General features: G+C 37.3%; 1 protein-coding gene across 3 annotated transcripts in view; it reads right to left on the minus strand.

Annotated features, from left to right (window-relative positions):
• The window catches only part of NCAM2 (neural cell adhesion molecule 2), a 530,111-nt gene that overhangs the window by 21,126 nt on the left and 483,562 nt on the right, over positions 1 to 25,423 (minus strand). For 2 of the 3 annotated variants that reach the window (XR_006279367.1, XM_038379539.2), the window contains exon 16: positions 1,298 to 1,502. Coding sequence is in view for 2 of the 3 variants with exons in the window: in XM_038379539.2 (XP_038235467.1) it covers positions 1,298 to 1,502 (205 nt within the window). In the remaining variant the exon portion in view is untranslated. Of the gene's footprint in view, positions 1 to 1,297; positions 1,503 to 16,624; positions 24,677 to 25,423 lie in introns of those variants that run through there. The other variant, XM_038379548.2, reaches the window with a different exon arrangement.

Below are 25,423 nucleotides of genomic sequence, written 5' to 3' on the forward strand. Positions count from 1 at the left end.
CATTAAGGTCCTGATTCTGGAAATTACCTAAGCACATACTTAAATCCCCAAGTACTCATCCCCAAACCTAAGAGCTTTGCTGAATAGGGATGAATTGCTAAATCAGAGCCTAAGAGCTCTGTTCTGTCTTTAGATGTTGTATCTATTGAATCTGAAGATATGGTGTTAATAGAAAAGGGGATGCTATTACTTTCTCTTATTGTAAGCCACATAAAGATAGTATACTTGCAGAATTTGTTACATGTCTATTCAATTATGCTAGGTGGACATGTGAGAGAAGGAATGTTTTCAGATCTAAAATTCAAGGGAGGAAAACATTTCAAAGATGGGAGGAAGGTAAACTATGGATATTATCTCCTTCAAATGCTTTGGAAACTTTATTTTTGGGAAATAATCTTGACTCATATGACCAGGATATACATGGATGACTTCCATAGCTCTCATTGATCTCTCAGCATTTAAGGACATTTCCTTCCATATAAATGAACTGTACCTTCATATATCTCCAATGCATATGTACCTTCATATACCTCCCCACACCCCTTCGTTACTGGCATACTGTTTTTTCTTAGTCACTTATTTTATTTTTAGCAACTATTTGCAGTAGCATTTCAGCAAAATCTCGCTTTCTATTAATTTATAGTTCCACTATGTCCTTCTTATGACATCTAACCTTTTTTCCTTTCTTTCTTTTTTTGAAAATGCCCACAAAAAGCATCATGTCAAGTGGCAGTGGTAGCAGCTGTTCAGCTTTTCTAGTATTAGTTCTACTTGTTAAGATAAAATGTTCCTTCACATACTTAACAAGCCAGTGTGCCCTTGTCTCTTTTCCCAGGGCTATTCAGTGGCACCAGTCTCGGAGGACGTACAGGAGTCAGAATTTTCGCATCACAGATCACTGCCTTTGGAGCTCCAGGACGAGCAGAGTGTGTGTGTCGCTACAATGGCTCTATCATCTGTTCCCTGTGAAAAGGTGTTCCTGTGCATATTAATCACTCAGGAACACTGTCCTTCTTATGGCAGAATAGTTTAAATAGCCAAAACAGGGAATTTTAAAATCTTTTAAAAAAGCAACATTTGCCATCAGTTACCAGAAACCTGATATACCACCATTGTTGTCGTACAGCGCACAAATCAGGATAACATGAAGGTTCATTGACTGTTCTATGTAGGAGAAATAACTTATGAAGCATGACTTTTGTCATATCGCAAACGTAACACAAAGATACTATACACGTGTTGGACAGACAAACTTTTTGTTTTAAGCATTTTCCTGAGATAGATTATTGATACTCACAGGTATGCAGCTTTTCCTTCTTCTAGTTCTTTACTCTTTCCACTGGAGCCACTCTTTTTCCCACAAATTCTCCTAGTGATGCACATTAGCAATCCACATTGCCGTACGAAGAAGCAGCTGACATCAGTCACAACAAGGATTAACAAAAGGGCTGCTACTCCTAGGCCAATGACTGCACCAAGCCCAAGCCCATTAAAAAAGGTGTCTTAAAAACAAAGAAAATATTAGATTTTGTAAATAAAGTCTCTATTGGAATATAACATTTTTGTTCCAACAATTTAAGGAAATCTTGGACTAAAAAGAAAAAGGAAATCCCAGTCTCACTAAGGAACCAATTTTAAATCAAAGTAACTAATCAGGCATCTAAAATTAAGCATGCACATAAATTGCTGCAGGAGCATGGTCCTAAATATATAATCTCTTTATCTTATAATGTTTTCCTGTGAACCAAATTCTACACGTGTAACTCCCCTTGACTTAAAGGGAAGTTGTCTATGTTTAAAATGAAAATAGAGATTAGCAGTTTAGAGGATTAAAAAGTTTAGCCCCAAAATATAGATGATTTTGAGATTACGTTCAGGTGTTTGAGAACAGGTTTAGCTGAAAAATAAAGAAGTTTTTTAGAACATGTGTTATCTAACTGATAATTCATTATATCATATCATTCCACAACACCAAGGAATCACAATGTTAACATGGAAACCCATTTTAAATATTATACAAACCTCAGTTTTTAAACTGAAAATTTAATAAAACACAAATTGCAAAGTTACTTAAATAGGATTATTTTACATTGAGAAGGAGGCTTCAAAACCTGTATTTTCCCCTTAAAAATCCAGGTTTGAATTAAAATTGAAAGAAATGTGTTAAAAGAAGTAAACATGGGCCCTAATCGTGCAAACACTTACACACATGAGTAGTCTAAGAGAAGTCAGTAGGACTACTCATATGAAGACAGGTATGTGTGGTCTTAAATATTTTCAGGATCAGGGCTTTGTCTTGCTCTCACCTGTATCTTAAAAAAACACTTTAAAAATAATTGTGAAAAAAGTAATTTGCAGTAGATTTGAATACCTATATTCTAGAGTCCGAGGCAAAGCTAATTTCTGTATGTACACATCTCCAGAGACTGGGTTTTTAATGGAAATGCAGGATAAATTGAATTTTACATTACCACATACCAGGTGGGTGAGAGAGAGAGAGAGACGGGTTTAGGAAGGTCATAAAGTTTTATCTGCATACAGAAAAAGAGGAATCGTGTCTGACCTCTGAGGTTGGAAAGCACCTCAACAAGAGCTCACGACATGAGGACTAAAGGATCTAGATCAAAAAATGGGTAGTGGTATTCTAGCCAGTGACAGAATCCGTACATAAATTGATGATTGTTATGCTTCTCATGCTAGAATCTATGAGTAAATTACACAAGGAAGTACTAAATAGCACACACAGCAGTGTGTTGTTGCTTGCTCTGTGCTATCTTGCCTGGCAACGATGTTCCAGATATCAAGTCAGCAAAGTGCTGGTACCCTCCCAGCTGCTCGAGTAAGGGCAGGATTTTCTTCGACAGTAGTATAAACAAGAGCTGTGATGACACAGAGCAAAATGTATAATTGCAAACTGGCAGAGACTTGGATGGTGTTTTTACCTGTCTCTCTCCACTCCTCTACCCCAACCAGCACTGCCAATATACTCTGCAACAATTTTAGTTAAAGCACATATTTTGTAGATAGATTTCTATTTTTTGCTTAATTAAATTCCTTAACTAAAATGTAATGTATTTGGCCATTATAATAAGTTGATATTGCTTGTATATACTAAATTACTGCATTATTTTAACAGGAATATATGCTTCATTAATGCATGTTATGGAGCTCTAAAAAGGCTGTTTTAAAGGGAGCTGAGTTTTTCTAATTCTGTTGAAATCAATGTCATGTCATTTTGTATGGGTTATTTTATTATAACACCATTATTTAGAAGTTTATCATACAATAAAACAGAATTCAGTATTTTTCTCTTTGAAGTCTTTTCCCAAAAAGTGTAACATAGAAAGGAAAACACTAGATAACAGCTACACTGCTGGCATAGCCCCAATGAAAATACTACATCATTTATGTAATGTCCCTGCAAGCAGTCTTGGAATCCTGACATTTGAAATGAATTAGTTTCTTAATTTTTGATGTAAAATTTCAAAGTTATATGTTGTCAAGTGTGACTTCTAATACCTGAACACATTAGATAAAGACTGACATGCCTTGACTTACAGTACCCCTGTAACTCTGAAATGCCTATACATTCAATGGGTAATTTACATACAAACATATGCTGAATTAATAATTTAATCCAGATTGTCAAAAAGACTGACCTGTGCACACACTCAGACCTTATGGAAAAAAACAGATTTTAATAGTGTTGAAACCAGCAGAGTCCTATAAAATGTAATGAGGTTCTAGAGAAATGGCTCTAAATACCTACAGAAATTAGTATTAAATGAGGTCATTTCTATATAGTTTTGAACCATCCTATAGCCTTTTGTGGAGTGGAAATTGTGCCCAATAAAAAACAAACATCCACCCATCTCCGGAAAGAGTCTCGTTTTGTAGGTCTGTTCCATAAGGAGCTAAAATTCCCACACAAGTTTATTTTTAAATCTCAACCAAGTATCATTATTATGTCAACAGAGGATAATGTGAGTCAAACTTTCAGCCAGCAAAGACAAGCAGGCACCTAGCGATTGAGGAGGCTGCATAACTAATTCTTCCTGATCACAAAAACCCAGCCATCTGAGGGAAATGCCTATTACCACAGCACTGGTGTCCTGCACAAGGAGCTTCTGGCAATTGTTTATGATTCAGGATTGGCTGAGGCATCTTCTGAGTCAATAATATTTGATTGATGTATATTTGTCTGCCTTTTTGTGTTAGAGAAGTTTCCGTTTCATTTTCAGCTGCCCCTCCCCATCTGAATGTTTGTAAGTAAGTTATGCCAATGCAAAGGATCTGAATAGGTACATATGCCAGGAAATGAAAGATGCTGTATATTAATCGATGTATCACTACAGTCTCATCTGGTATCAACAGTTTTCAGAAAAAAAAACTATGCTGAAATTAATGTGTATTTTTTAATGGCATTGTCCTGAATCTCCTGGGAAGGAGCTTCTTCCTTCCCGTATACCAACAGAACAGCACAGCGGAATCAATAACTAATGAGGCTGACCATTGGCAGGGACGGGGAACATGTTACATGCTTGACTGCAATACATGGTTCCAAGAGCAATGTTTTGGTGTGAGGTGTTGGTTGGAAGGTATGCTTGTTAGGAAGAGGCATACATAGCTTAGTTTTGGAAGGACAGTAAGAGGTACCCACAACATGGCACCTGCTGCAGCCATCATATGCTCCATTAGCAAGATGGCTCAGGGACAAACCACACAGCCAGTAGCAGTCTGCTTCCCCACTGCCTTACTCTTACTGTGTGCTGGTACAGCACCCTGCACAATGGGGCTCAGATCTCAGCTGAGGCCTACAGGTGCGACCACAGTATTACCTCTACTACTAACAAGAACATTTCTATAGAGCTCAGTATTTCCTATTTCAGAACTGAAATGATTCATCCACATAACAGATAATCAATAGGCGCATTAGTGCAAGAACATTTTATTATACTTGGGTTTTATAGCTTTGACAATAAGCACACAGAGCTTTCTGAGATCTGAAAGTAATTAGCTCTTTCCTCTTGTTACCTGCTAACTCCTGCATATAAAACATAACTAAATGCTTAAAACCTTTCTGACTTTATCTTAGATAACATGACTCCAATATTTGCAGAATTCCTTTTCCTATCCTATACTACAGAGGGATCACTGCAAATATTGAGGACATGCTATCTAGTCATCAAAAGCAAAAAAGCACAGTTTTGGCAAATTAAATTTAAAAAGTAGATATGACAAACTAATGTAATGTTGGATTTAAATCTGAATCTCATAAATTAATCCTTTCTTTCTATTATTTTTGTTCTTTTGCTCTGACACATATATGGGCTGCTTTTCATTTGTTTGCTTGCTTTTCTGCTTTATCTCACTGAGAAAACAACCACTTTTTACATTTTAGGTTCTTGAAGCAAAGCCCTAGTTCAGTAACTTTTCAAGTTCACTTCAGTTCAGGCTATTCATTCCGAGATTTACATACTATTTATCAACAAGACCGAAAAACAAGAGTGTTGGCACAACATGTTATCCCAAATATCCTTTACTACATAAATGACTGGAAGAAACCACGTACTGGAAATAAGAAAAAAAAAACATGGTTTAAAATCTAGGAAAAAATGCTCATTTTTTTCTTCTTCACTATTTCCTTATACCCATATTTTATTTGGGCTTGATAATCCATTTTTTACGCAAGAAAAACTCCCAGTAAAGTCAGTGAGCATTTAGGATGTGAAAGGCTGTCAAGGTTCCTTCCCCACTCTGAACTCTAGGGTACAGATGTGGGACCTGCATGAAAACGATAAAAGAGCCCGTTTGGAAATGTCTTTCCCCCCAAAATCCTCACCAAAACCTTGCACTCCTCTTCCTGGGGAAGGTTTGATAAAAATCCTCACCAATTTGCATAATGACAGGTTTCAGAGTAGCAGCCATGTTAGTCTGTATTCGCAAAAAGAAAAGGAGTACTTGTGGCACCTTAGAGACTAACAAATTTATTTGAGCATAAGCTTTCATGAGCAACCGATGAAGTGAGCTGTAGCTCACGAAAGCTTATGCTCAAATAAATGTGTTAGTCTCTAAGATGCCACAAGTACTCCTTTTCAATTTGCATAGGTGACCACAGACCCAAACCCTTGGATCTTAAGAACTATGAAAAAGTGTTCAGTTTCTTAAAAGAAGAAAGAAAAAGTAAAAAGAATCACCTCTGTAAAATCAGGATGGTAAATACCTTACAGGGTAATTAGATTCAAAACATAGAGAAGCCCTCTAAGCAAAACCTTAAGTTACAAAAAGACACAGACAGGAATATACATTCCATTCAGCACAGCTTATTTTCTCAGCCATTTAAAAAACAGAATCTAACGCATATCTAGATAGATTACTTACTAAGTTCTAAGAATCCATTCCTGTTCTGTCCCTGACAAAAGCATCATCCAGACAGACCCAGACCCTTTGTTTCTCCCCCCCCCGGCTTTGAATGTATCTTGTCTCCTTACTGGTCATTGTGGTCAGGTGCCAGCGAGGTTATCCTAGCTTCTTAACCCTTTACAGGTGAAAGGGTTTTTCCTCTGGCCAGGAGGGATTTTAAAGGTGTTTACCCTTCCCTTTATATTTATGACAAAGGCATTCAGGATGAAGCTCTTAGAATGCATCAGTGGAGGCTCTATGTCTCAGGAGCAGGCACTCATTATGGGTACAATTCATTCAGCATATTATTTATTGTGATGATTATATTTCCTTGTGCAAACATCCTTTGGATAGGCAACATTAACCCTCGCGGGGCTGTGATTTTGGGAAGCCCAGCACTGGCCTGTGTAAAGGAAGTGGAGGCTTCTTACTCTCTCCTCCTTTGATTGGGTATAGAGAGGCTAATCACTCATGCCTTTCTGAATCTCTGAAAAGTAGGTGCCGAATTGCCTGAAATGAAAATGTGAAAAAGTTCATGAAATATTTCATAATTTTTCACCATTTTGTATAGCACTAATGGTAACCCTGCATGCATCACTGCAGTTCTCTGAACTACTGTCCTTTGTGATGGAATAGATCAAAATGTGTAGGTGCTCATCACTTCATTGTGAGCTCAGTCTTCAATAGAAATTCTGGAAATACATCAGCCCTACTAGTTACATAGATTTGGACTGTGCTCCTGAGAGACCCAAGGGAACCTTCCAGACATGGATCTCCCTCAACCCATGCAAACACATGCTGGACTTCACAGCCCCCAACCAATTCTGGAACCCAAGAAGAGTCTGGGGACTGCTCAGTGGCACGGGTGCTGAATGACCTGGTCAGTTTAAGGAGAAGTGACAGGCCAAAGCTGGGAGAACCTCTGATGATTTCTGGATTCCGGCAGGATCCACCAAGCTTAGGAGGCAGGCCTTGTAGTCTAGTCTACAGGAACCGGGCAAGCCTGCTCCCCTCAATGGAACAATGAGGGGAAATCTGCATGAAACAATCCTCAAAATAAGTTCATCCTCTCAAGTCTCTGCCAAATGATTTACTGCAGAAGACGATGATGTGGCCCATAAGATGTGGCATACTGGTTCAGACCTAACCTCCATCTAGCCAAGTATCCTGACTCTGACAGTTGTCAGCACCAGATGCCTCAGAGAAAGGAAAATGAAACTCTGTAGGCAATAATTATGTTGTAACCCGCCTGCAGAATTTTCCTCTTCTGACCCATCTGTTAATGTTCAGCTTATATCTTGAGGTACAACATTTGTTTTTTATAATCTAAAGAGCCTGTGTAGGTTCACTTCCCACATATAAATCTCTAATACTTTTGTGAATCTATTAAGATCATGGGCCCAATGTTTCAACTGTGGCTGCTAGCTGCTCCATATATAAGAACCTAACTTTAGTTTGAAAATTTTGGATTCAGCATTATCATGTAGCAATGAGTTCCATAGGTTAATTATGAATTTTGTGTATAGATAGATAGATAGATAGATAGATAGATAGATAGATAGATAGATAGTATTCCCGTTCATTAGTTCAAATTTTTTTCCATATAGTAAATCTTTCTTGTTTTGTTTCCTTCTTATCATTCCTTAGTTTCTCTTTGCTTTGACCCTTTCCTTCCCTCACTTCTGACTCCTGCTTTTCTGACTGCCTCCCCATTTCTCTTCCATTCATTCTGTCTCACCTTTTCTTATTATTACAGCAACCATGTGATCCCTCTTCTGTCCTTGGTTTCCTGATATCTGTGTCTTTTCTGCCCCCTTTATTCCTTCATGCAGACTTATTTTTAGAATACTTGCCGCTAGTTAACAATTTTCCTCATTTTGCTTCTGCACACTTATCTCCCTGGTTTACCAACTCCACCAAAGTCTGAGGCTGGACTTGATGGTTGAGATGCCATAGGTTTGCCATCATTGCTTTTCTAATACTGATGGACCCATTATCCTATCCTGTCATTCCTTACTATGGACATTCACAATAATTTAATGTTTATTCCTAAAAGTGCATCTGTTTTTGCTGCATTTTTTTACTTTCTGTTTCTGAATTATTGTTGAAGGATGTGATTTTTCAAAAGTGACCAGCACTGGTTTAACTCTGCTCCCATTGAAGTCAATGGGACTCAGCGTTAGCCTAACTCAGCTTCCAGAGAAGTCAACGGGACACTTTTCAAAATGTTCCATAATGTATCACATTGACTTAAAGTTCTAGTTGCCTTCTGTGATGAGCTACAATAGTAATATATTTTTACATTCTTTATGTGCATGGCTTCCCTACTATATTGAACACTTAATATACATCCTATTAATTCTATGTTAATTTGAGTGAATTGAGTCTGAGCATATTCCTTGAAAGGTTTATTATATACCCATCTTTAGTAACCGAACCATAACCATACCTTTTAAAACACTGATCTGAAAAAAAAAAAATCTATATTTGCCATGCATTTTGATTGTCATTTGTCAAATCAATGCTGCTTTTAGTATATGCTTTTAATTGCACAGAATGTGGCATAAAGAATGATACACATTAACGTCATGATAATGAAAGGAGCTGCCAACTTCAAAAAAGCACCGCGTGCATCCACTTCTTCAAATAAATACTTATCAGAGGACAATGATTCACGAAACTTTAATAATAAAAGTGGTGCAAGTTCTTAAAATAAATGGCGGAAAGTTTTGGCAATCTCGAAATTCTTCAATACTGAACTGTATTTTCAACATCTAGTAATACTTTTGTTTAGCATCAGAATAAAACGTTTTAAGTAAAGTAGGTGGGAGAGAAACAGAAGAATTTGGCAATTTATTCAGAACTTCCTCCTAAGTGGGGAGAAATGAGTGGAAATATTTAATTTTGTGGACTCCAACTAAGTATTTATTGATTCCAAAACTTGTGCATTATGTCCACCCATGTAAATAGTTACTACAGGTATTCTGAAGGCTGCTTTCACTTGAATATGCACACATAGCTGCACAAGGACAATTCATATACTGTCCTCTACATCAAGAACATAGAATCTATTGCTTGTCCACAAGGGGATAGCATTCTTACATGCAAAACTTGTGTATTCAAATAGCTTTTGTTTGTGTAAATTCTATTGCTTGCATGTCCATGTATCACCTGTGTATCATGCCTTCTGTGATAGAGCACCAAAAGTACACATACAGGTACTTATGTGCAAAATTGTACATACACAAATGATACTTGAGACCCCCTCCCCCATAGGAAAAGCCAGCTTTGCACTTACAAGTGTTTTTATTATTTTTTCCTCAATTGCAGCTTAAAAATATTGGAGCTAATTCTCCATTGCCCTCAACCTTGCAGTTATTTTTACCAGTGCAATGTACGTGCAATGGTGTAAAAGCCTGCCATTCCGATGTAGCATTTTACACCCATTTTGAACTGTGTAAATGACTGCACAAGATGTAGGGCAGTGGAGAGTCAGGACCATCGTATTATACCTAGAATCCACTAATTTCTTCAAAATACCGCCCCCCCCCAAAAAATTGAAGAGTCAGAAAGCTGAAGGAACTGATAACTATGTGGTAGAGAGATTTTCTGAAACTACTAACAAAGAAGGTGGCAGGTGGAAGCAATTACTTTGTTTGTCCTCTCTTTCACACTGCCCTCTTGTACTCATTGCAATAGAGGTTGTCCATGATACCAAATGGCTGGCATCCCCACATCAAATATCCTTAAAAACAGTATCTAAAGTCACACTAGATATTGTTATTGCATCTATAAAGGCTGGGACTTAGCTTTGATTTAATGGCTTCTTATTTAGTTCATTAAAAAACTCTTGCTTTTGATTTTAAAAAAGGTGTATCTTTTGACAAGTATTCAAATAGCTAGAATGTAGTATGGCATTATTTCAAACACATAAGGATAATGCTGAATATAATCCTTTTCTAGACTGTAAAACTGGAAAATAGTATCTGACCTTATAAGATTCATGTGTTAGGATTTAGCGGTTTAGGGCTAGACAGTACAACTCTTACTCATGTTGGTGAATAATTAATGAGTAGTACAATGGAATTCAGTTGGTACTATCTGTATGATAAAGTGTTCAGGAGAGTGAGGAAGCCTTATAGAACAATCTTTTACATTAGACTCTTATAAATTATTACCTTCGTATTAGAATTCAGATTACATATTCCATTTATTCCTCCTCACTAGGGACCTGCTCCTGCCCTCGTTGCAGTCAATAAAAAAACTTCAATTATGTAGGACTGGGGACTAGATTATTAAATGCCTTATATTTCCATTAAAGGATAAAGCAACTACTATCTAGCTATCTAGTTTCTGAGTCGCTACACTTCACTATCATTCCTTGCCATCATAAATTGGATTTTCCTGTGTCTTCTGTGTCCAATACTGATAGAGACAGAAGTATACAGTGTGTACAGAAGTGCAAAAGTATTCTAATGATGGGCCAAGAAGGAAATAACTTTTGTCCAGGTCCAGTCAGTCAAATAAGAAAATGGTTTTGAATGTTCAGTTTCTTCTGTTGGACATTAAAGTATCAATACTTCTTTTTTCTGGTCAATTCTGGTAAAAAAAAATTTCTGGTAAATTCTGTGTTATTTTTGATGGAAATGTATATATGAGTTTGCCAATACTGTCACATTTTGACATGCAAATCAAAAGAAAATAATGATGTGGCTGAGTTTAATTTCAATGGCTCAGATAGTGAGATTATATCTTATTCAATACTTCATGAATATGAATAGTTTGGAGTCTGAAAGGCCAGTAGTTGTACATTTGTCACCATTTATTCTTTCCTTTCACAGTCAGTTTTTGTATGTATAACTTACATGAGCAAATCTAGAGAGAAGATAGGTGAGGTAATCTCTTTATTGGATCAGCTTCTGTTGGTGGAAGGGACAACTTTTCTAGCTTACCCCGATGTTTTCTTCAAGTTTGGGACACATACTCAGTGGCACAGCTAAATATAAGGTGGAACAGATTGTTTAGGGTAAATAGTCAACACATATTCTAAGGGCCCAGTCAAGGTGCAGTCACCCATTAACACTGCTGTAGTGATAGGACAAAGAAGGGGGTTAGTGGGTTACAAATGGCTGTGATAAGCCTTAAAACCAGGGTCTTTATTGACACCATGATTTTTAGTGTAGAGCAAATTTTTGAGTTTAAGCTCCCAGATTCATCTTCTGAAAGCATTGTGCAGGGTTCTGTTGAGGGTGAGGACGGATATGTCAGACATGGAGTGATCAGTTTGTGAAAAGTGTTCATCCACAGGTGATATGGTATTTTTGTCTTTTATCATTTTCCTGTCTGAGTTCATGCAAATCTGTCATTTTACTACAGCTCTTACTCACTAGTGATCAATTATAGGCTAGCACAGGAGACATTCCTGTCCTAGCTGTCTTTTTTTTGGTAGCAGTTGTCACCTGAGATGTTGATGACGACTTCAGTTTGACAAAAGTATATTGTGTCTTTTTATTTTATTTCTTCTTTGCTATTTGTCTCTATTTTGTACAATGTATCAATCATTAATGATTGCTGCATTATTTTTGGACATACACATCGAATAAACTATAAAAAACTAATATTTGAGCATAGTGCTGAGATTCAAGACCATCTGAGGTCTTGCACAGTTGTAATTGTTTTGGAAATAGAACTAGGGAGAGAAAATTTAAAAAAATAATAATTACATGAACACCTTATAATGAAAGAGAAAAGCAATCCTGCTTACCCCTTCAGCCAGTCAGGAGCACGTTCCTTACTCCCCTGAACTCTGCCAACAAATGAATCTACTCTTCCAACAGCTCCTTTTATGTGTGCCTTCTGGGCTCTGATTGGCTGCCCCCTGCTGCCTCTTCTCTGATTAGCCGCTTTCTCATAGCCTCTCTAGGCAGTCTGGAGGTCCTACCACTATTGCTCTTACCTGGGGTGGAGTGTGGTAGGAGCATGAGGCCTCCAGCAGGGGGCCTCTGAGCCTAGTACACCCTTTCACAATAACCAGTTATGCCTTGTGTTGCTTGATATGTTCAGCAACACTCTGATTCTGATGGTCTTTGTGAAATACGAGCACCATATAACTCTGCCTGCTGTAGATATATTGTGAATGTTAACCCAAACTCTTTCCTTGTCATTAAATGACAGCAAGTCAAATGCCTACCATCTTAGATAAACTCAGTAATAAATTAGCTCATTGCTCGTTGTGGCCATAAGTCAGCTAACACTGAAGTCAGTTGTATGACTTCAATGACAAAAGGATCAGATATGGAAGTATGTGCTGTAAATAACAGAAAATGTGGGTGGAGGAAGGGTTGATATTTTCAGTTTCATAGTTGAGAGTGTCCATTTTAGAACTGATACAGTTTCTGAGCTGTGAGCATCAGAAATGATGCTTATCAAGAATGTTATGCTTTTCTTGTAAATCCAAGAGAAGCCTTCCTTTGAATTTTATATACCGTAATTACCTCTTGTAGAAAAGCAGTCTTTCCAAATGCATTTGTCCTCTACTTTTTAGGCAAGGATTGTCCCTTAATGACCCTTCTAGACAAATGAGTTATTATCACTTAATACTCTTTTACACTAAAGCCCTTTTATACCATTCTGGCAATGTAAAAGGATCTAAAAGTGGATGTAAATGAAATAGCCACAATGGTGTACAGAGACTTCAGAGTCCAGTTCAGGGATGTACAAATGATAGCTCTTGAGAATGAAAGTGCTAACAAGAAAATATATATTTTATTGTTAATCGAAATGCGTTCCTGGAGCCATGGCTTTTGATATTTAAAAAGAAGGCTTTGAATTATCCCTGGCACCAGGAGTTCCAGGAGCACTTCTGCTCTGACCTGGGAGTACTTCATGAAGCTCTGGGTCCTTCCTTTCTGCAGCTGCTCAGCAGGTCCCCGGTGGATACCTGCTGTGTCACAGAGGAGGAAGAAGTAAGGGTATATCTACACCACAATGTAAGCCCAGGGTTCAAACTCAGGCTTAGCCCTCTTCTGGCTACACATAAATTGCGCTAAATCAGGGTTCAGTCCCAAGACATCACTGTGTTGGAGGGTCCGAATCTGAACCAGGTCAAGCCCTATTGCTTTGCAATGTAGATGCAGTGCTGCTGGATTTGTGCTCTGGGAGTCCACCAAAAGTATCGCACAGACTGAATTTATTTGTCCTCTGGACAGTCAAAGTTTCCCACACTGCACCACAAACAAAGAGCTACAATGGCCACATACTGGAATAGCACTAGGCAGTCTGGGATATGGGTGGTTAAATTTTGGCCTGCATAATGCAGTGTAGATGCCCTTTGTTTGTAATGCAGTGTAGGAAAACTTGACTGTCCACCAAACTTGACCTTCCAGAGGACTTAGAATTTGGACAATGCAATTGTGGGATACTTTTGACAGACTCCCAGAACACAAGTCCAATAGGACTGGGGTTACAAGTGAGTGTAGACACTCAAGCTTCAGGTTAACAAACCCAGGATTTGCTAACTTGTGTTCTTCTAACCCTGGGCTTTTGTTGTAGTGTAGACATATCCTTGGTTGTTCAACTACCTGCTTCCCTGCTAGATTGTGAGTGCCCCAGAAACAGCCAGATAGACAATTGACTAGTTCTGCCTAGCAAAGAATGGCTGTCCTTTTGCACAGAGCCATCTGGGGCAGCCCAGGTGATGTGGAAAGGAGAAGAAACTGAAAACCCAACAACCAATTATCTGATTATCTGCCCCAGAGCAGGTTGCTTCAAATTTATGCCAGCTGACTATGCACTAGCTGGAAAAGCCTGATCACTGCATCTTTCAGAGTGCAGATTGTGGCTCCTTGGCCTTCTTGAAATAAAAATTTGGTTGAATATAATATGGCTGAAAAGGTCTAGTTGGATACTCAACTCTATCTCCACTATCATTACAGAACTTGAAAAATTTATTAGGGCTAGGGAGACAGACACGTATGCATAACATTAATTAATGTGAAAGGGAATGCTGTGTGTTTCTCCTTAAAATAAACACACACACACACACACACACACAGGAGGAATTCATCATTTATATTCTTCCTCAGAACATTCCCTATTTTAGGGGGGGAAAACAGATTAAAAAACTCCTGTATATTGGGTAAAATTCACACCTCATCTATCCTGGGAAAACAACATTTTCTGACAAGTGCATCTATCTGAGTGCACATGAATTTACTGAGGAGAGAGGAGATAATCTGATGGGCAATATCATACCATCAGTCTTTAAACAGGCCTCCCCATTGACTTCAAGCATACATTTGCTTAAGTAGCAATGACACAATAGTGACCCATCTAAAGATAATGCAAAATAAAGGGGTAGAAGTATTCTGAGAGTGTAGCTGAGCTAAGGTATTAATAAGTTTCGCCACAATTTTTACTCTCTTTACCATTAGGAAGTGACACCCATAACCTAGACAGCTTTTGAAATACAAGGTGGAATTGAAATTGGTCATTAAACATACTTCCAAATTTGTGATCTTTGCAGTTTTTATTTCAGGGGTTAATTTACATATGGGCATGGTACCATAGCAACATTTATTAAGAATAAAGATTTCTGGCTTGTCCCAATTGATTTCATGAAAAAACAGGGAAAAAATGGATGACAGAAAATTGAATTGAAGGAGGGTACTAGGGTCTTAAAGAAATAGGGACAGATTATCAGTGTTAAATGCTAACACAGAAACAGCATCTTCGAGCCCTGTATGTATTCATGTCCCCTTGACTTCAATGGCCGTTTCAGTTATGCAGGGCTTGGAGGATTTGGCATTTAATATTGATGTCGCTTCAATGCAAATCCTTACATGCTGGATGAGGATGAACATGAATTCAATCACTAACACAAAGACTTGAGTTTTAGGCCTGGATTCTCAGCTGCAGCAGTACTGCACTCAGCACAAGAAAGGGCAAAGCTGGCTCTAAGCCAGCTATATGATCTCATGACCACTGGAGGCTGCCCTTAGTTATACCCAGCTGCAACAAGGGCCATTCTTCAGCTGGGGATCTTTAGAACACACACGGTTCTAGGAATGCCCTCTTCTCCTTCCTACATGCTTCCTCCACTGGAAAGCTAAGAGGGGATAGCGTAGAACCAGCCCAGAATTCCTCCATACTGTATCTTACTAGGGTAGGTTTTGTGTCATGAGCTCTACCACTGACTCATTATATAGCCCTGGGTAAGTGACTTAACTTCTGTGCTTGGTTTCCTAATTTTAAATTGGGAACAATATCATTTACCTACTTATCTCATGGAAGTGTTGTAAGGATCAGCGAATGTGTGTGGAGGGCTTTGAAAAGGTATGGCTTTATATAAGTGTTGTATTACTATGAAGTGAAGAAAAAGGACAATGCCTTTATCTTGCTGTTGAACCCAAATCATGGTGTGTGCACTCCACACAGTTTTGATTAGTAACCTTGTGCCAGCTGATAGTATTATTCAGAGAGAATACAGTCAGATGGCCTGAAAGGGAAATAGGACCTATGTTAATTGGTCAGTATATTTGGACTGATAAAGCATTTAAGGGTTCAGTGGGATTTTCTGCCTGTTCACTAAAGTTGGGGCAAATACAAATACAGTAGTTATGAGCTCATCAGAACAATTTAAATTCTAAATACTATTGCACAATTACTGTAAAACCTAAGCTATACAGTTTTTGTACAGTATAACTATTTTGGCTACAGAGTGTGATTTTCTTTTCACACAAATAACTATGTCAGTAGAAGCCTTAACGTGAATGCAGTTATACCGCTGTCAATGTGCCTTCTATTTATTTAGCTTGTTCCCCTTTTCATATGTCAATAAGCTATACTGTATAAAGCATTTTTATACTGTATAGTTAAAGAGGTACAACTTGTGTGTGTGTGTGTGTGTGTGTGTGTGGACAAGCCCTAAGGGCTACTAAAACCATCTCCAGGAAGAGACCAGCAGTAGCTACATAATTGCTCTTCTAGAAGAGTAGTATAGCAGCCACCTAACATAAGCCAAAATAAGAATGGGGGAAATGGTATATATGCATTTTAGTGATAAAATATTGGTGTTAACTGTTGAAACAAAAATGTTGTCCATGAAGTTCAGAATTCTAGTCAGCCAAATATGATATAAAGGAAATACAGGACAAGGACAAGAGGTTTCACCAGTAATAAAGAAAATACAGATAAAGATGCTTTCATTCAATTTTCTTTATTACAAAAATGGAGACAGAAAGGGTACATAAAATAAAATGGACATTGAACAACAAATGGAAGACATGCATAAGGTTACATACATTTCTGGACATTATGTTTGTAATGATGCTGAGGGACATTACATGTACGCTATGTACACATTCTTCAGGGAAAAAGTTGAGGTGGCAGGAAAAGCCAATGGAGCAGAATGTCAGTGAAACAAGAAAGGGAAGGGGAAAAATTATAAGTTAATGTTTCACAAATTAATTATTAAAAACCCAGAAACTGTTTGTATTTAGAGTGGTTTTAGAAAATAGAAATTCACAGAGAGTGTAGCAGTTAAAGTATTTTTCACACTAGCAGAGTGAACACATAGTGTATAACATTTTCAATGAAACAGTACTGAAAATATCCAACTGATCAGGTTTGCTAAGCTTGTGTTACATTTCAGTTAACGTGCATCCTGATAAAAATGACTTGCTTAATAAAAATAACTATTTTCCCATGCAGAAAATGTGCACATTGGATTTGTAAAATAAATATGCTATACTATTAATTTTAATAGCATAAAATACAGTGTGCCCATAATGCCACATAATAATGCCAATTTTAGTGTTGCTCAGAATTATGTACTAAATATACACTGTATAAAATAAATGTGTATAAAAATGGGTGTAAACTAACACCAATTTTCAAACCCAGTGCTGGAAAAACTGTTAATTCCGTAGGAAAGTTGCTAAGGCCCCAGTCCTACAAACATTTATATATGTGCTGAATTTAAACACATGAGAAGTCCCATCGACTTCAATGAGACAACTCAGATGCTTAAAGTTAAGGACATGCATAAGTGTTTGCAGGATTTGGGCCTTAAAAACTGCTCCTTGCCTACACACTTTTATTTAATTATATAAATTGCTTTTAGAAATACACTATAGGATAGATACTAGTTTATAATCTGCTGATGTTTACCAAGTAGAGTCCTAAAATAATCATGCAATTTATGTGTTAATTTCTCAAACCTTAAAATGCCTGAACTTTCAACTAGTACATATAGCATATGAATAGTAAATTGGCACCCATCAAAAGGAGACTGTGATAACTTACATCATTCATTTGCTAATTTATATAAAATACATAGGATGGTATCACAGGTATATGTACTATTGTCTGTTAAACTTGTATCCTCTCAATTCAGATTCAGTCAGAACAATAATGCCATGCTCATCTCCTACAGATTAACATAATTACACTTAATTTAAGAAAGTAATTTTACTCTTTATTTTATGGAAAAAAACAATTCCTACCCTTGCCTCCCCCAATAGAAATCTATGTAGACAAGCTGGAGATTCCCCCACAGCTTCGGCGAATGGGGTAGGAGTGCTCCTGGCATGAGCACAGGGTACTGAGATGTTCTACAGAAACCATAGTGGTCCCTAGGAGGTCATTGTAGATGTCCACAAGACATAGCAGTATTGAGGCTGTTCTAACTACTTCCAAAGGCCAAACTGTCCCGCAACAACCCAGATGATTGAAGAAGTTAAAAAAATAGCATATAGTCAGCTCCACCTGTGTGGTTTCTGTGCAGGAGATTGGAGCCCATATCACATAAATCATTACAGTATAAGATGCTCTTTTGCCCTCTCATTCTTGTTTATTTAAGAAGATTATCTAGTAGAACCTCAGAGTTAGAAACACCAGAATTATGAACTGACTGGTCAATCACACACCTCATTTGGAACAAGAAGTGTGTAGAAGGCAGCAGTAGAGACCAAAAAAACCCCCCAAATACCATACAATACTGTGTTAAATGTAAACTACTAAAAAAGTTTTTAAAAATGATGTGATATGGTAAGGAAACTGATTCTGTGCTTGTTTAATTTAAATTAAGATGGTTAAAAGCAGCATATTTCTTCTGCATAGTAAAGTTTCAAAGCTGTAAATTAAGTGGATGTTCAGTTGTAAACTTTTGAAAGAACCATAATTTTTGTTCAGAGTTACAAACATTTCAGTTATGAAGAAGCTCCATTTCTGAAGTGTTCATAACTCTGAGGTTCTATTTTATTAGCCCTCTCATTAGCTGGTTTTACATTTACAGTTGTATTTCAACACATTATGAACAACATCAGGAGGACATTGGGTGACAGGATCATGATTCTGAATTTGGCTCAGGAAATTATCATGCAGTTGAATTTGGTTATTTGCATACTATATATTTATTATGTTATTCGATTAGTTTAAATGTTGTAAATGTCATTCTGCTTTTTAAATATAAAAAGTTTACATTTCCTAGGTTTTACTTCAATGTTGTCAGCTCTCTAAATCCATTATAGCTTTGAAATGGGACTTTACTGTGGTGATTGTTTATATTTAGCTCAAAACAGAATTTGGGTATGTACATCATACATACAAAAATGTAAACACACAAAATACAGATAAACACATTTTATTGCTAATGTATAAAATACAGGTAGCTTTTAATGTGTAGTATTATGCTGTTTTTATTTCTCTTTTTAGCCGATGTTTTATATTCCAATATCTTTATTGTTATAATAAAACCATTGTACTCTGGCTTGTACTCATATTATGTAAATCATTTGGTTGATAAATTATTTGTACATGTTTGTAACTTGTCAAAATTCAGGAAGCAAAAAAGATACAAAGGAAACCTTTTTGGGGAAGAATACAGTCCTAGACTTAAAAACTTTTTTTAAATTGTAGCATATCTAGAATGAAGAATACTAAAACTATTGTTGCTTTGAGTTGCATCATAATATTGTGGAGGTTGTTTTTGTTTTTGTTTTTTAAAGTTCTCTGGATCACTAATTTTGATTTCAGGCTCGAATTCAGTAGCAGTGTAATTTAGGACTTTAAATTATGTTAAATGAAACAATGTCTAGGTACATGACAACACTGGGAAAATGTTACATTTTCAATCATAAAAGCTTTTTTAGAATTACTATATTGTAAGAATAAATTTACTTACCTAACATTTCAGTTCTAATGACAGCAATGTATCAAATTAAATCTGTGCAGATCTATATATCACTTAACTTTAGTTTGAGTTATAATCTGAAAGCTGATACGTATATATCTGGCAATTATTATTTCATCTGTAAGCACTTCCATTCTCTCTACTTCCCTGCTCCTTCTTGTGAGAAGGTATGATATTACAATTTACTGTACAATAATCCTATTTTACTAATGTTTTAAGGATAGGCTTCCCAAACTATATTACAGACCAATACATACATCTCTATATTATCCCAGGAAACTACACAGTCAGAGTTATAGACCAAGGGATTATACTGGGCTTGATTCTCCTCTTACTTGCACTGGCTGAAAGACAATGTAACCCCATTAGGTGAGATCTTTGACTCTACTCTGGTGACACAGAGCAGCTGTAAAAATAGTTATTCATCCCTGCTGTAGAAGGTATGACCGGGGAAAAGGAGTGGGGTCAGGTGTCCTTTAATGCGCCATGAATCTCCAGCTGTACTAGGCGGCTAGCTGTAAGTTACCAATAGCCCTGAGATTTCTCTAATTTAACCTGATGATTGGTCCAGTACCTAGTTGATCCCAGGGCCCTTTATTTTCCAGGGTAGAAAATATTTTCAGTATCCACCCACCACCCAAATGGAGTAAGCTTAAAAAACAATTTAGTTTTTTAAATTTTTAAATAAACTCCATTATCACAAAGAAACAAAAATGGAGATTTGGTAACCGAATGTGATGATCTAGTGCCCAGGAATGTTGATACCTGGAACGGTTGCCCTGATTTCAGGCCCCTAAACCCAGCCCTAGTCTCAGGATCAGGGGAAGAAGTACAAGTGATATAAAGCTTTCTCATTGTCTCCACTCCCTATGGGAACTATGACATAAATATGCTCCCTTGGGGATAATGGAATCCAGGTTGCCTCCTAAGACACAGATTTAACTCCCATTAAGGTTTTACTAAGTTTTCCATAAAGCTTCAGTGGGTCTTTTAAATACGTTCGAATTCATCAGATTCTGTGTGCCTGCTCATTATTTTTCATTTGCCATCCTACATGTCTGTCTGCAATATCAGAACTGTTTGTTGTGATAACAGAGGAGTACTTCACATGGGGAGCAAGGAGAAGGTAAACTGTTTAGAAACAAACATTTTGCTTTTGCACATATGTCCTTAATAGGTTTTTGTTTTGTTTTTTAAGAGGGAAGAACAAAGGAAATGTATGATACATTACACACATTAAAAAATGTTAAGGTTGTAAATCAAGCACTCAAACATCAGGAACTGCAAAATTAAGGTTGCCTACGCCTGTCCTTGTGTGCATGCACTATGATAGTTTTTAATGATATGATCACATACTATTTTTTGCACAGGACCCTTCCCTCATTCAGGGCAGAGAATGGCTGGTGCTCACTAAATAAGCAGCTATTCAAAATTTTATTTTCTCTTCCTAGTTCAATATGTGGCCCCAGGACTTATTTAATGCACACTATTTAAATCCTGCTCTGAAGACAGAATTATTTTCCTCATGGGCTATTCTATGGTGCTCATTAATATAATATCTGAGTGCTTCACAAAGATTAGTAATTTATTTTCCTAAACATGCCTGTGTAGTATTATTTCCATATTACGTATGGGGAACAGAGATACAGACAGATGAAGGCAGGTTGCTATTGTCTATGTGGACTGTCACAAAGAGGACACTTTTTGCCAGTGTGTTTTACAACTGTTTTGCAGACAGAAGAGGAAAGTTGAAACTTGGGCATCTCGGGCTTCATCTGGGATAAGCATGCTCTAGTGGTCACAGATCTCTCTACCCTTTCTCCCCACCAAACCTGATCCTTTCTGCCTGGTGCCTCCCCCCACCCCCCCGCCTGTCTCTGTCCTGTCTCTCCCACCCTTAGCTCTTCATCTGAGTCTCCTCCATGCCATTTCCCTTTCCCAGTCCCAATCATCTTCTTTAGGCAATTCCAGGCTCCCCTTCTGAGTCACAGTCTTCCCACAAATGCAGTTCCCAGGCCCAGTCTCCCTCAATGGGGCTCCTCAGCCAAGAACTCTCTAGGCACCTTGCCCAATAAGTCCTAGTATCCTGCTCACCCAGGATCCTTATCAATCTTAGTGTCCACTCACATCCCATTAGGTCTTCCAGCACCCTGGTGTTCCTGTTTTCCTCTGACTCCCAGTTCCATTCTCCATGTCCAGCCAGTCCCAGTCCCCCCTCCTCTCCTTGTTTTCAGTCCCAATGCCCTCCTCCCCACCAGCTCGCAGCCCCATTCTCCTTGTCCCAGGCTACTTCCTCTGACACTGCTCATGCAACTTTTGCTCTCTGCCTTCTAGACACTTTGCTTCCTCCTACGCAGGGGGAGCACTGAAAGCACAACAGAGAAAGTCTTCCTGCTCTTCTTGGTTCTGTCCCCAGGACCAAAGAGGCCACTGGCAGCAGGAAATAGTATTTGCAGGGAAACTCCAATTCAGACCCTGTATCCTTGGGCTGAAGTATGAACAGCAGAAACAGATTCTGAGAATTTAACTGCCAAACTCAACAAATCTCTACTGAAGGTGTACGGAGTGAGAGTTTCAGAGGTTTATAACTAGGCCACATTTGGGCATTTCTACATGGGGACAGCAAAAGACACATTCCTGATACAAAGGCAATATGTCTACAAATTTCCAGTATCTGCCCCAAAGCAAGAAGGCACTAGAATTTCTCAACAAAAAGTTTGTACATTTTTTTTTTAGCATGGGAAAAACAATATATTATCCCCAAAGCTTGTTTTCAGAAATGGCTGAAGAAAACCCTGAAACTTTCCCCCAACAAAAAATCAGCCTGAGCCAGACAAATTATTAAAAATTTTAGAACACACTGTTAGAATTTGGCAGTTATAAGCAACTGAAAACAGGTTCTTAGACTGGAGTGTGTTAGGCAACTTTAACTACAATCGGTGCTTACAACTCCACCTATAATCCAGATAAATATAATAGTTTCTATGAAAAATAAACTGCTTTTTCAGTGCCAGATCAAACAGTCATTTATGGCTTCAGGCTCCAGCACAGCACAACACTTGAGCACATGTTTCACTTAAGTTAGGGGGACTCTGAAGCCCCTTGCTGAATTGCTGCTAAAATGCTGAATTACCATAAGTAGGTATATTGACGAGGAAGTCTGATTCTCCACTCTTTCACACAAATTTTATGCTGGTGTAACTCCATTCAAATTAATGGAATTACAGTGATATAAAAAGGATGTAATATAGTGGGGGGTAGGGGGGAGTCCAGGGATGAAACCATGGCTCCACCTAAATCAGTAGGATTTTTGCCATTGAATTCAATGGGGCCAGGATTTCACACAAAGTGGTTTCTGGATCAGATCTTAAGATTCCTAGTTGTACCAGATATTTCAGTTTATAGACAGGGATGTCTTTCTATAAATGCATGTAAGTTAGTCTTGGGAGTTACACATATGCATTTTGGGAAAAGGATACCCTCTTGGATGAGAGATCAGCCATGCAAGATCATTTTTCTAAAAGACCATATCTGATATGATATACTACAAGTGGATTTACCAATTATCTTCTAAAGTGAAAGCTTTCAGGAATTATTTGAAACTGGTAAAAATTGTCATTTACAAGTTTTTAAATATGTGAAAACATTCCTTTACATTGGTGAAGATGCTCAGTTTTTCTTTAGCAGATATGCTGATATGGGCAAATCTTTCTTCAAATATAAGGTATATTTATAACCTTTTAAAAAAAGCACAGAATGAAAACAAAGGAAAAGGTTTCAAAATATTGTATAATTTTGTTCAATATCTCAATGTTTTCTCACAAGATCATACCGTCCTGAAGAATTGCACAATTTCACAGCAGTAATTTTACTTTTTGAAAAGAGTTCTTAACACAAAGCTCTAGTTTCTGCCTTACTCTGGAACCGCATTGCTTTCTAGGATTATGAAATATGTAATAGGATTATGAGTTCCACCTCTTTAGTCTCTAATACCATGATCAGATCCATATGAGTAAACCTTTACATCCATGTGGATCCTCACCATGAATGAATCTCTATGCACAAAGAAAGGTCTGCCGACATGAATCTAACTGCATAATCTGGCCTACTTTTTTAAGTATACCAACTGTGCAATAAACAGTTCATATGAGTCATAACTATGTTTACTGTTCTTTGTTACAGTTCAAGAAAAAGAACTCTGAACTTGTCTTTCATGACCAACACATGCTTTGGAAATAAGGGTTGGGAATGGCAGCTTTCCTTTTTCGAAAAGCAGGCACAGGGGCCATAAGTGGTCATCACCTTGGGATATAACTGTAAAGGACCTATTATGTGGATAGAGGCATTTCGGTAGAGAGGAAAAAAGAAAGTAAAATAGACTAACTAGGGAAATTTACAAAGCTTAACTGAGATAGGGATGAATACTTTAAAACCATCCTATATTGTTAAAGCATAAAATATTCTAATATGCATACAGTTTAGTATTAAATACTGCAAAAGTAGCTAATGAAGCAGAATATTTGATAGAACAAATATTATATAAATGCTTTTTAAAAGGAAATACATGCAGAGGGACATATATGGGATCAAAATACTCTCATGAAAGACACACATGACAAACATGAGAACCCACTGCACGAACAATGACATATAAAAGTCTATGCACATGTTTCTTAGGTAAACAAACTATAACTGAGAAAAAATGAATAAAATCATAAACACAGAAGAACAGCCAATCATTGTCAGTTTGTGTTTGTAATGAGACATATGGTTTCTGTGTTGATAAAAAAGCCACCTATGAGAATTTTTTATGCATAGATTGATCAGTTACTTCCATTATGATATTAATTAAAAATGTATACTTTAGAAGATTTCCAGAAAGTCTAATTTTTATCCAGGTCTTTATTTATTTCACCCTTAAAAATAACATTCCTAGGGAAACGAAGAGAACATGCTGCTTGTCTTATTAGTAATATCAAAACATGGACAACAGATTTATGGCTACAATGAAAGAAAAACTAGCAGCATTTTGCTGCCATGATTGGCTTCCATTTTCACCTTTAGTGGCTTCGCAGCATCTATCTGCATTGATGAAGATTGTTATAGAAAATGAGGAATGTAAGAAAAAAGTAAATTAGAGAAAAAAGTGGAAAGGTTGTAAAGTATGTGAAATAAAGTAAAAATTAAAAGAAAAAAGCAAGAGTGGGAAAGAAAAAGAGAAAAAATAATTAATGCAATATTCACGCAATGTCAAAGACAGTCACTCAAAAACAGTCTCTCTAACAGTAAAAACAAATTATGCTGAAAATATTGACAAAAGTTGTACTTTTTAAAGTGAAAAATGAGTTCCTTTGAAGTTGTAGAAATGACAAAACTGGATGCCAAAATGTTTAATCCACAGAAGAAGTAGCACCTCTATAGTAGCAACGAATGCTTCGCCACAATAGCCCAATAATCTGTGTCAACATTACTTTGTCGGAAACACTTTCATGGGCATGAGGGATATTCACTCTCCTTGCTTTAGGACCTAATCTAGCACAGTACTTATGGACATTCTTGGTTTTAAGCATAGGAGCAGTCTTGTTAAGCAAGCCTAAGTGTTTTGCTCAATTGGGTTCTCGCTCAATTGGGTTCTCACTCTATTGTCTCTATACTGAACAAAAGTTTAGTGAACATTGGGGGTGGGGGGCACTGAAACCTTTCACTTCAATATATTCATGACCCCTTTTATTCACTTCCACAAAAACTCTTTGTTTGGAAGAATGTGGAAAGAGAAAGGGTTATAAATGCTCAACTAAAGATGAATTTACCTGAGTACTTATTGTGTAG

The sequence above is a fragment of the Dermochelys coriacea genome, chromosome 1 (genome assembly GCF_009764565.3).
Source record: "Dermochelys coriacea isolate rDerCor1 chromosome 1, rDerCor1.pri.v4, whole genome shotgun sequence".
Classification (NCBI taxonomy): Eukaryota; Metazoa; Chordata; order Testudines; family Dermochelyidae; genus Dermochelys; species Dermochelys coriacea.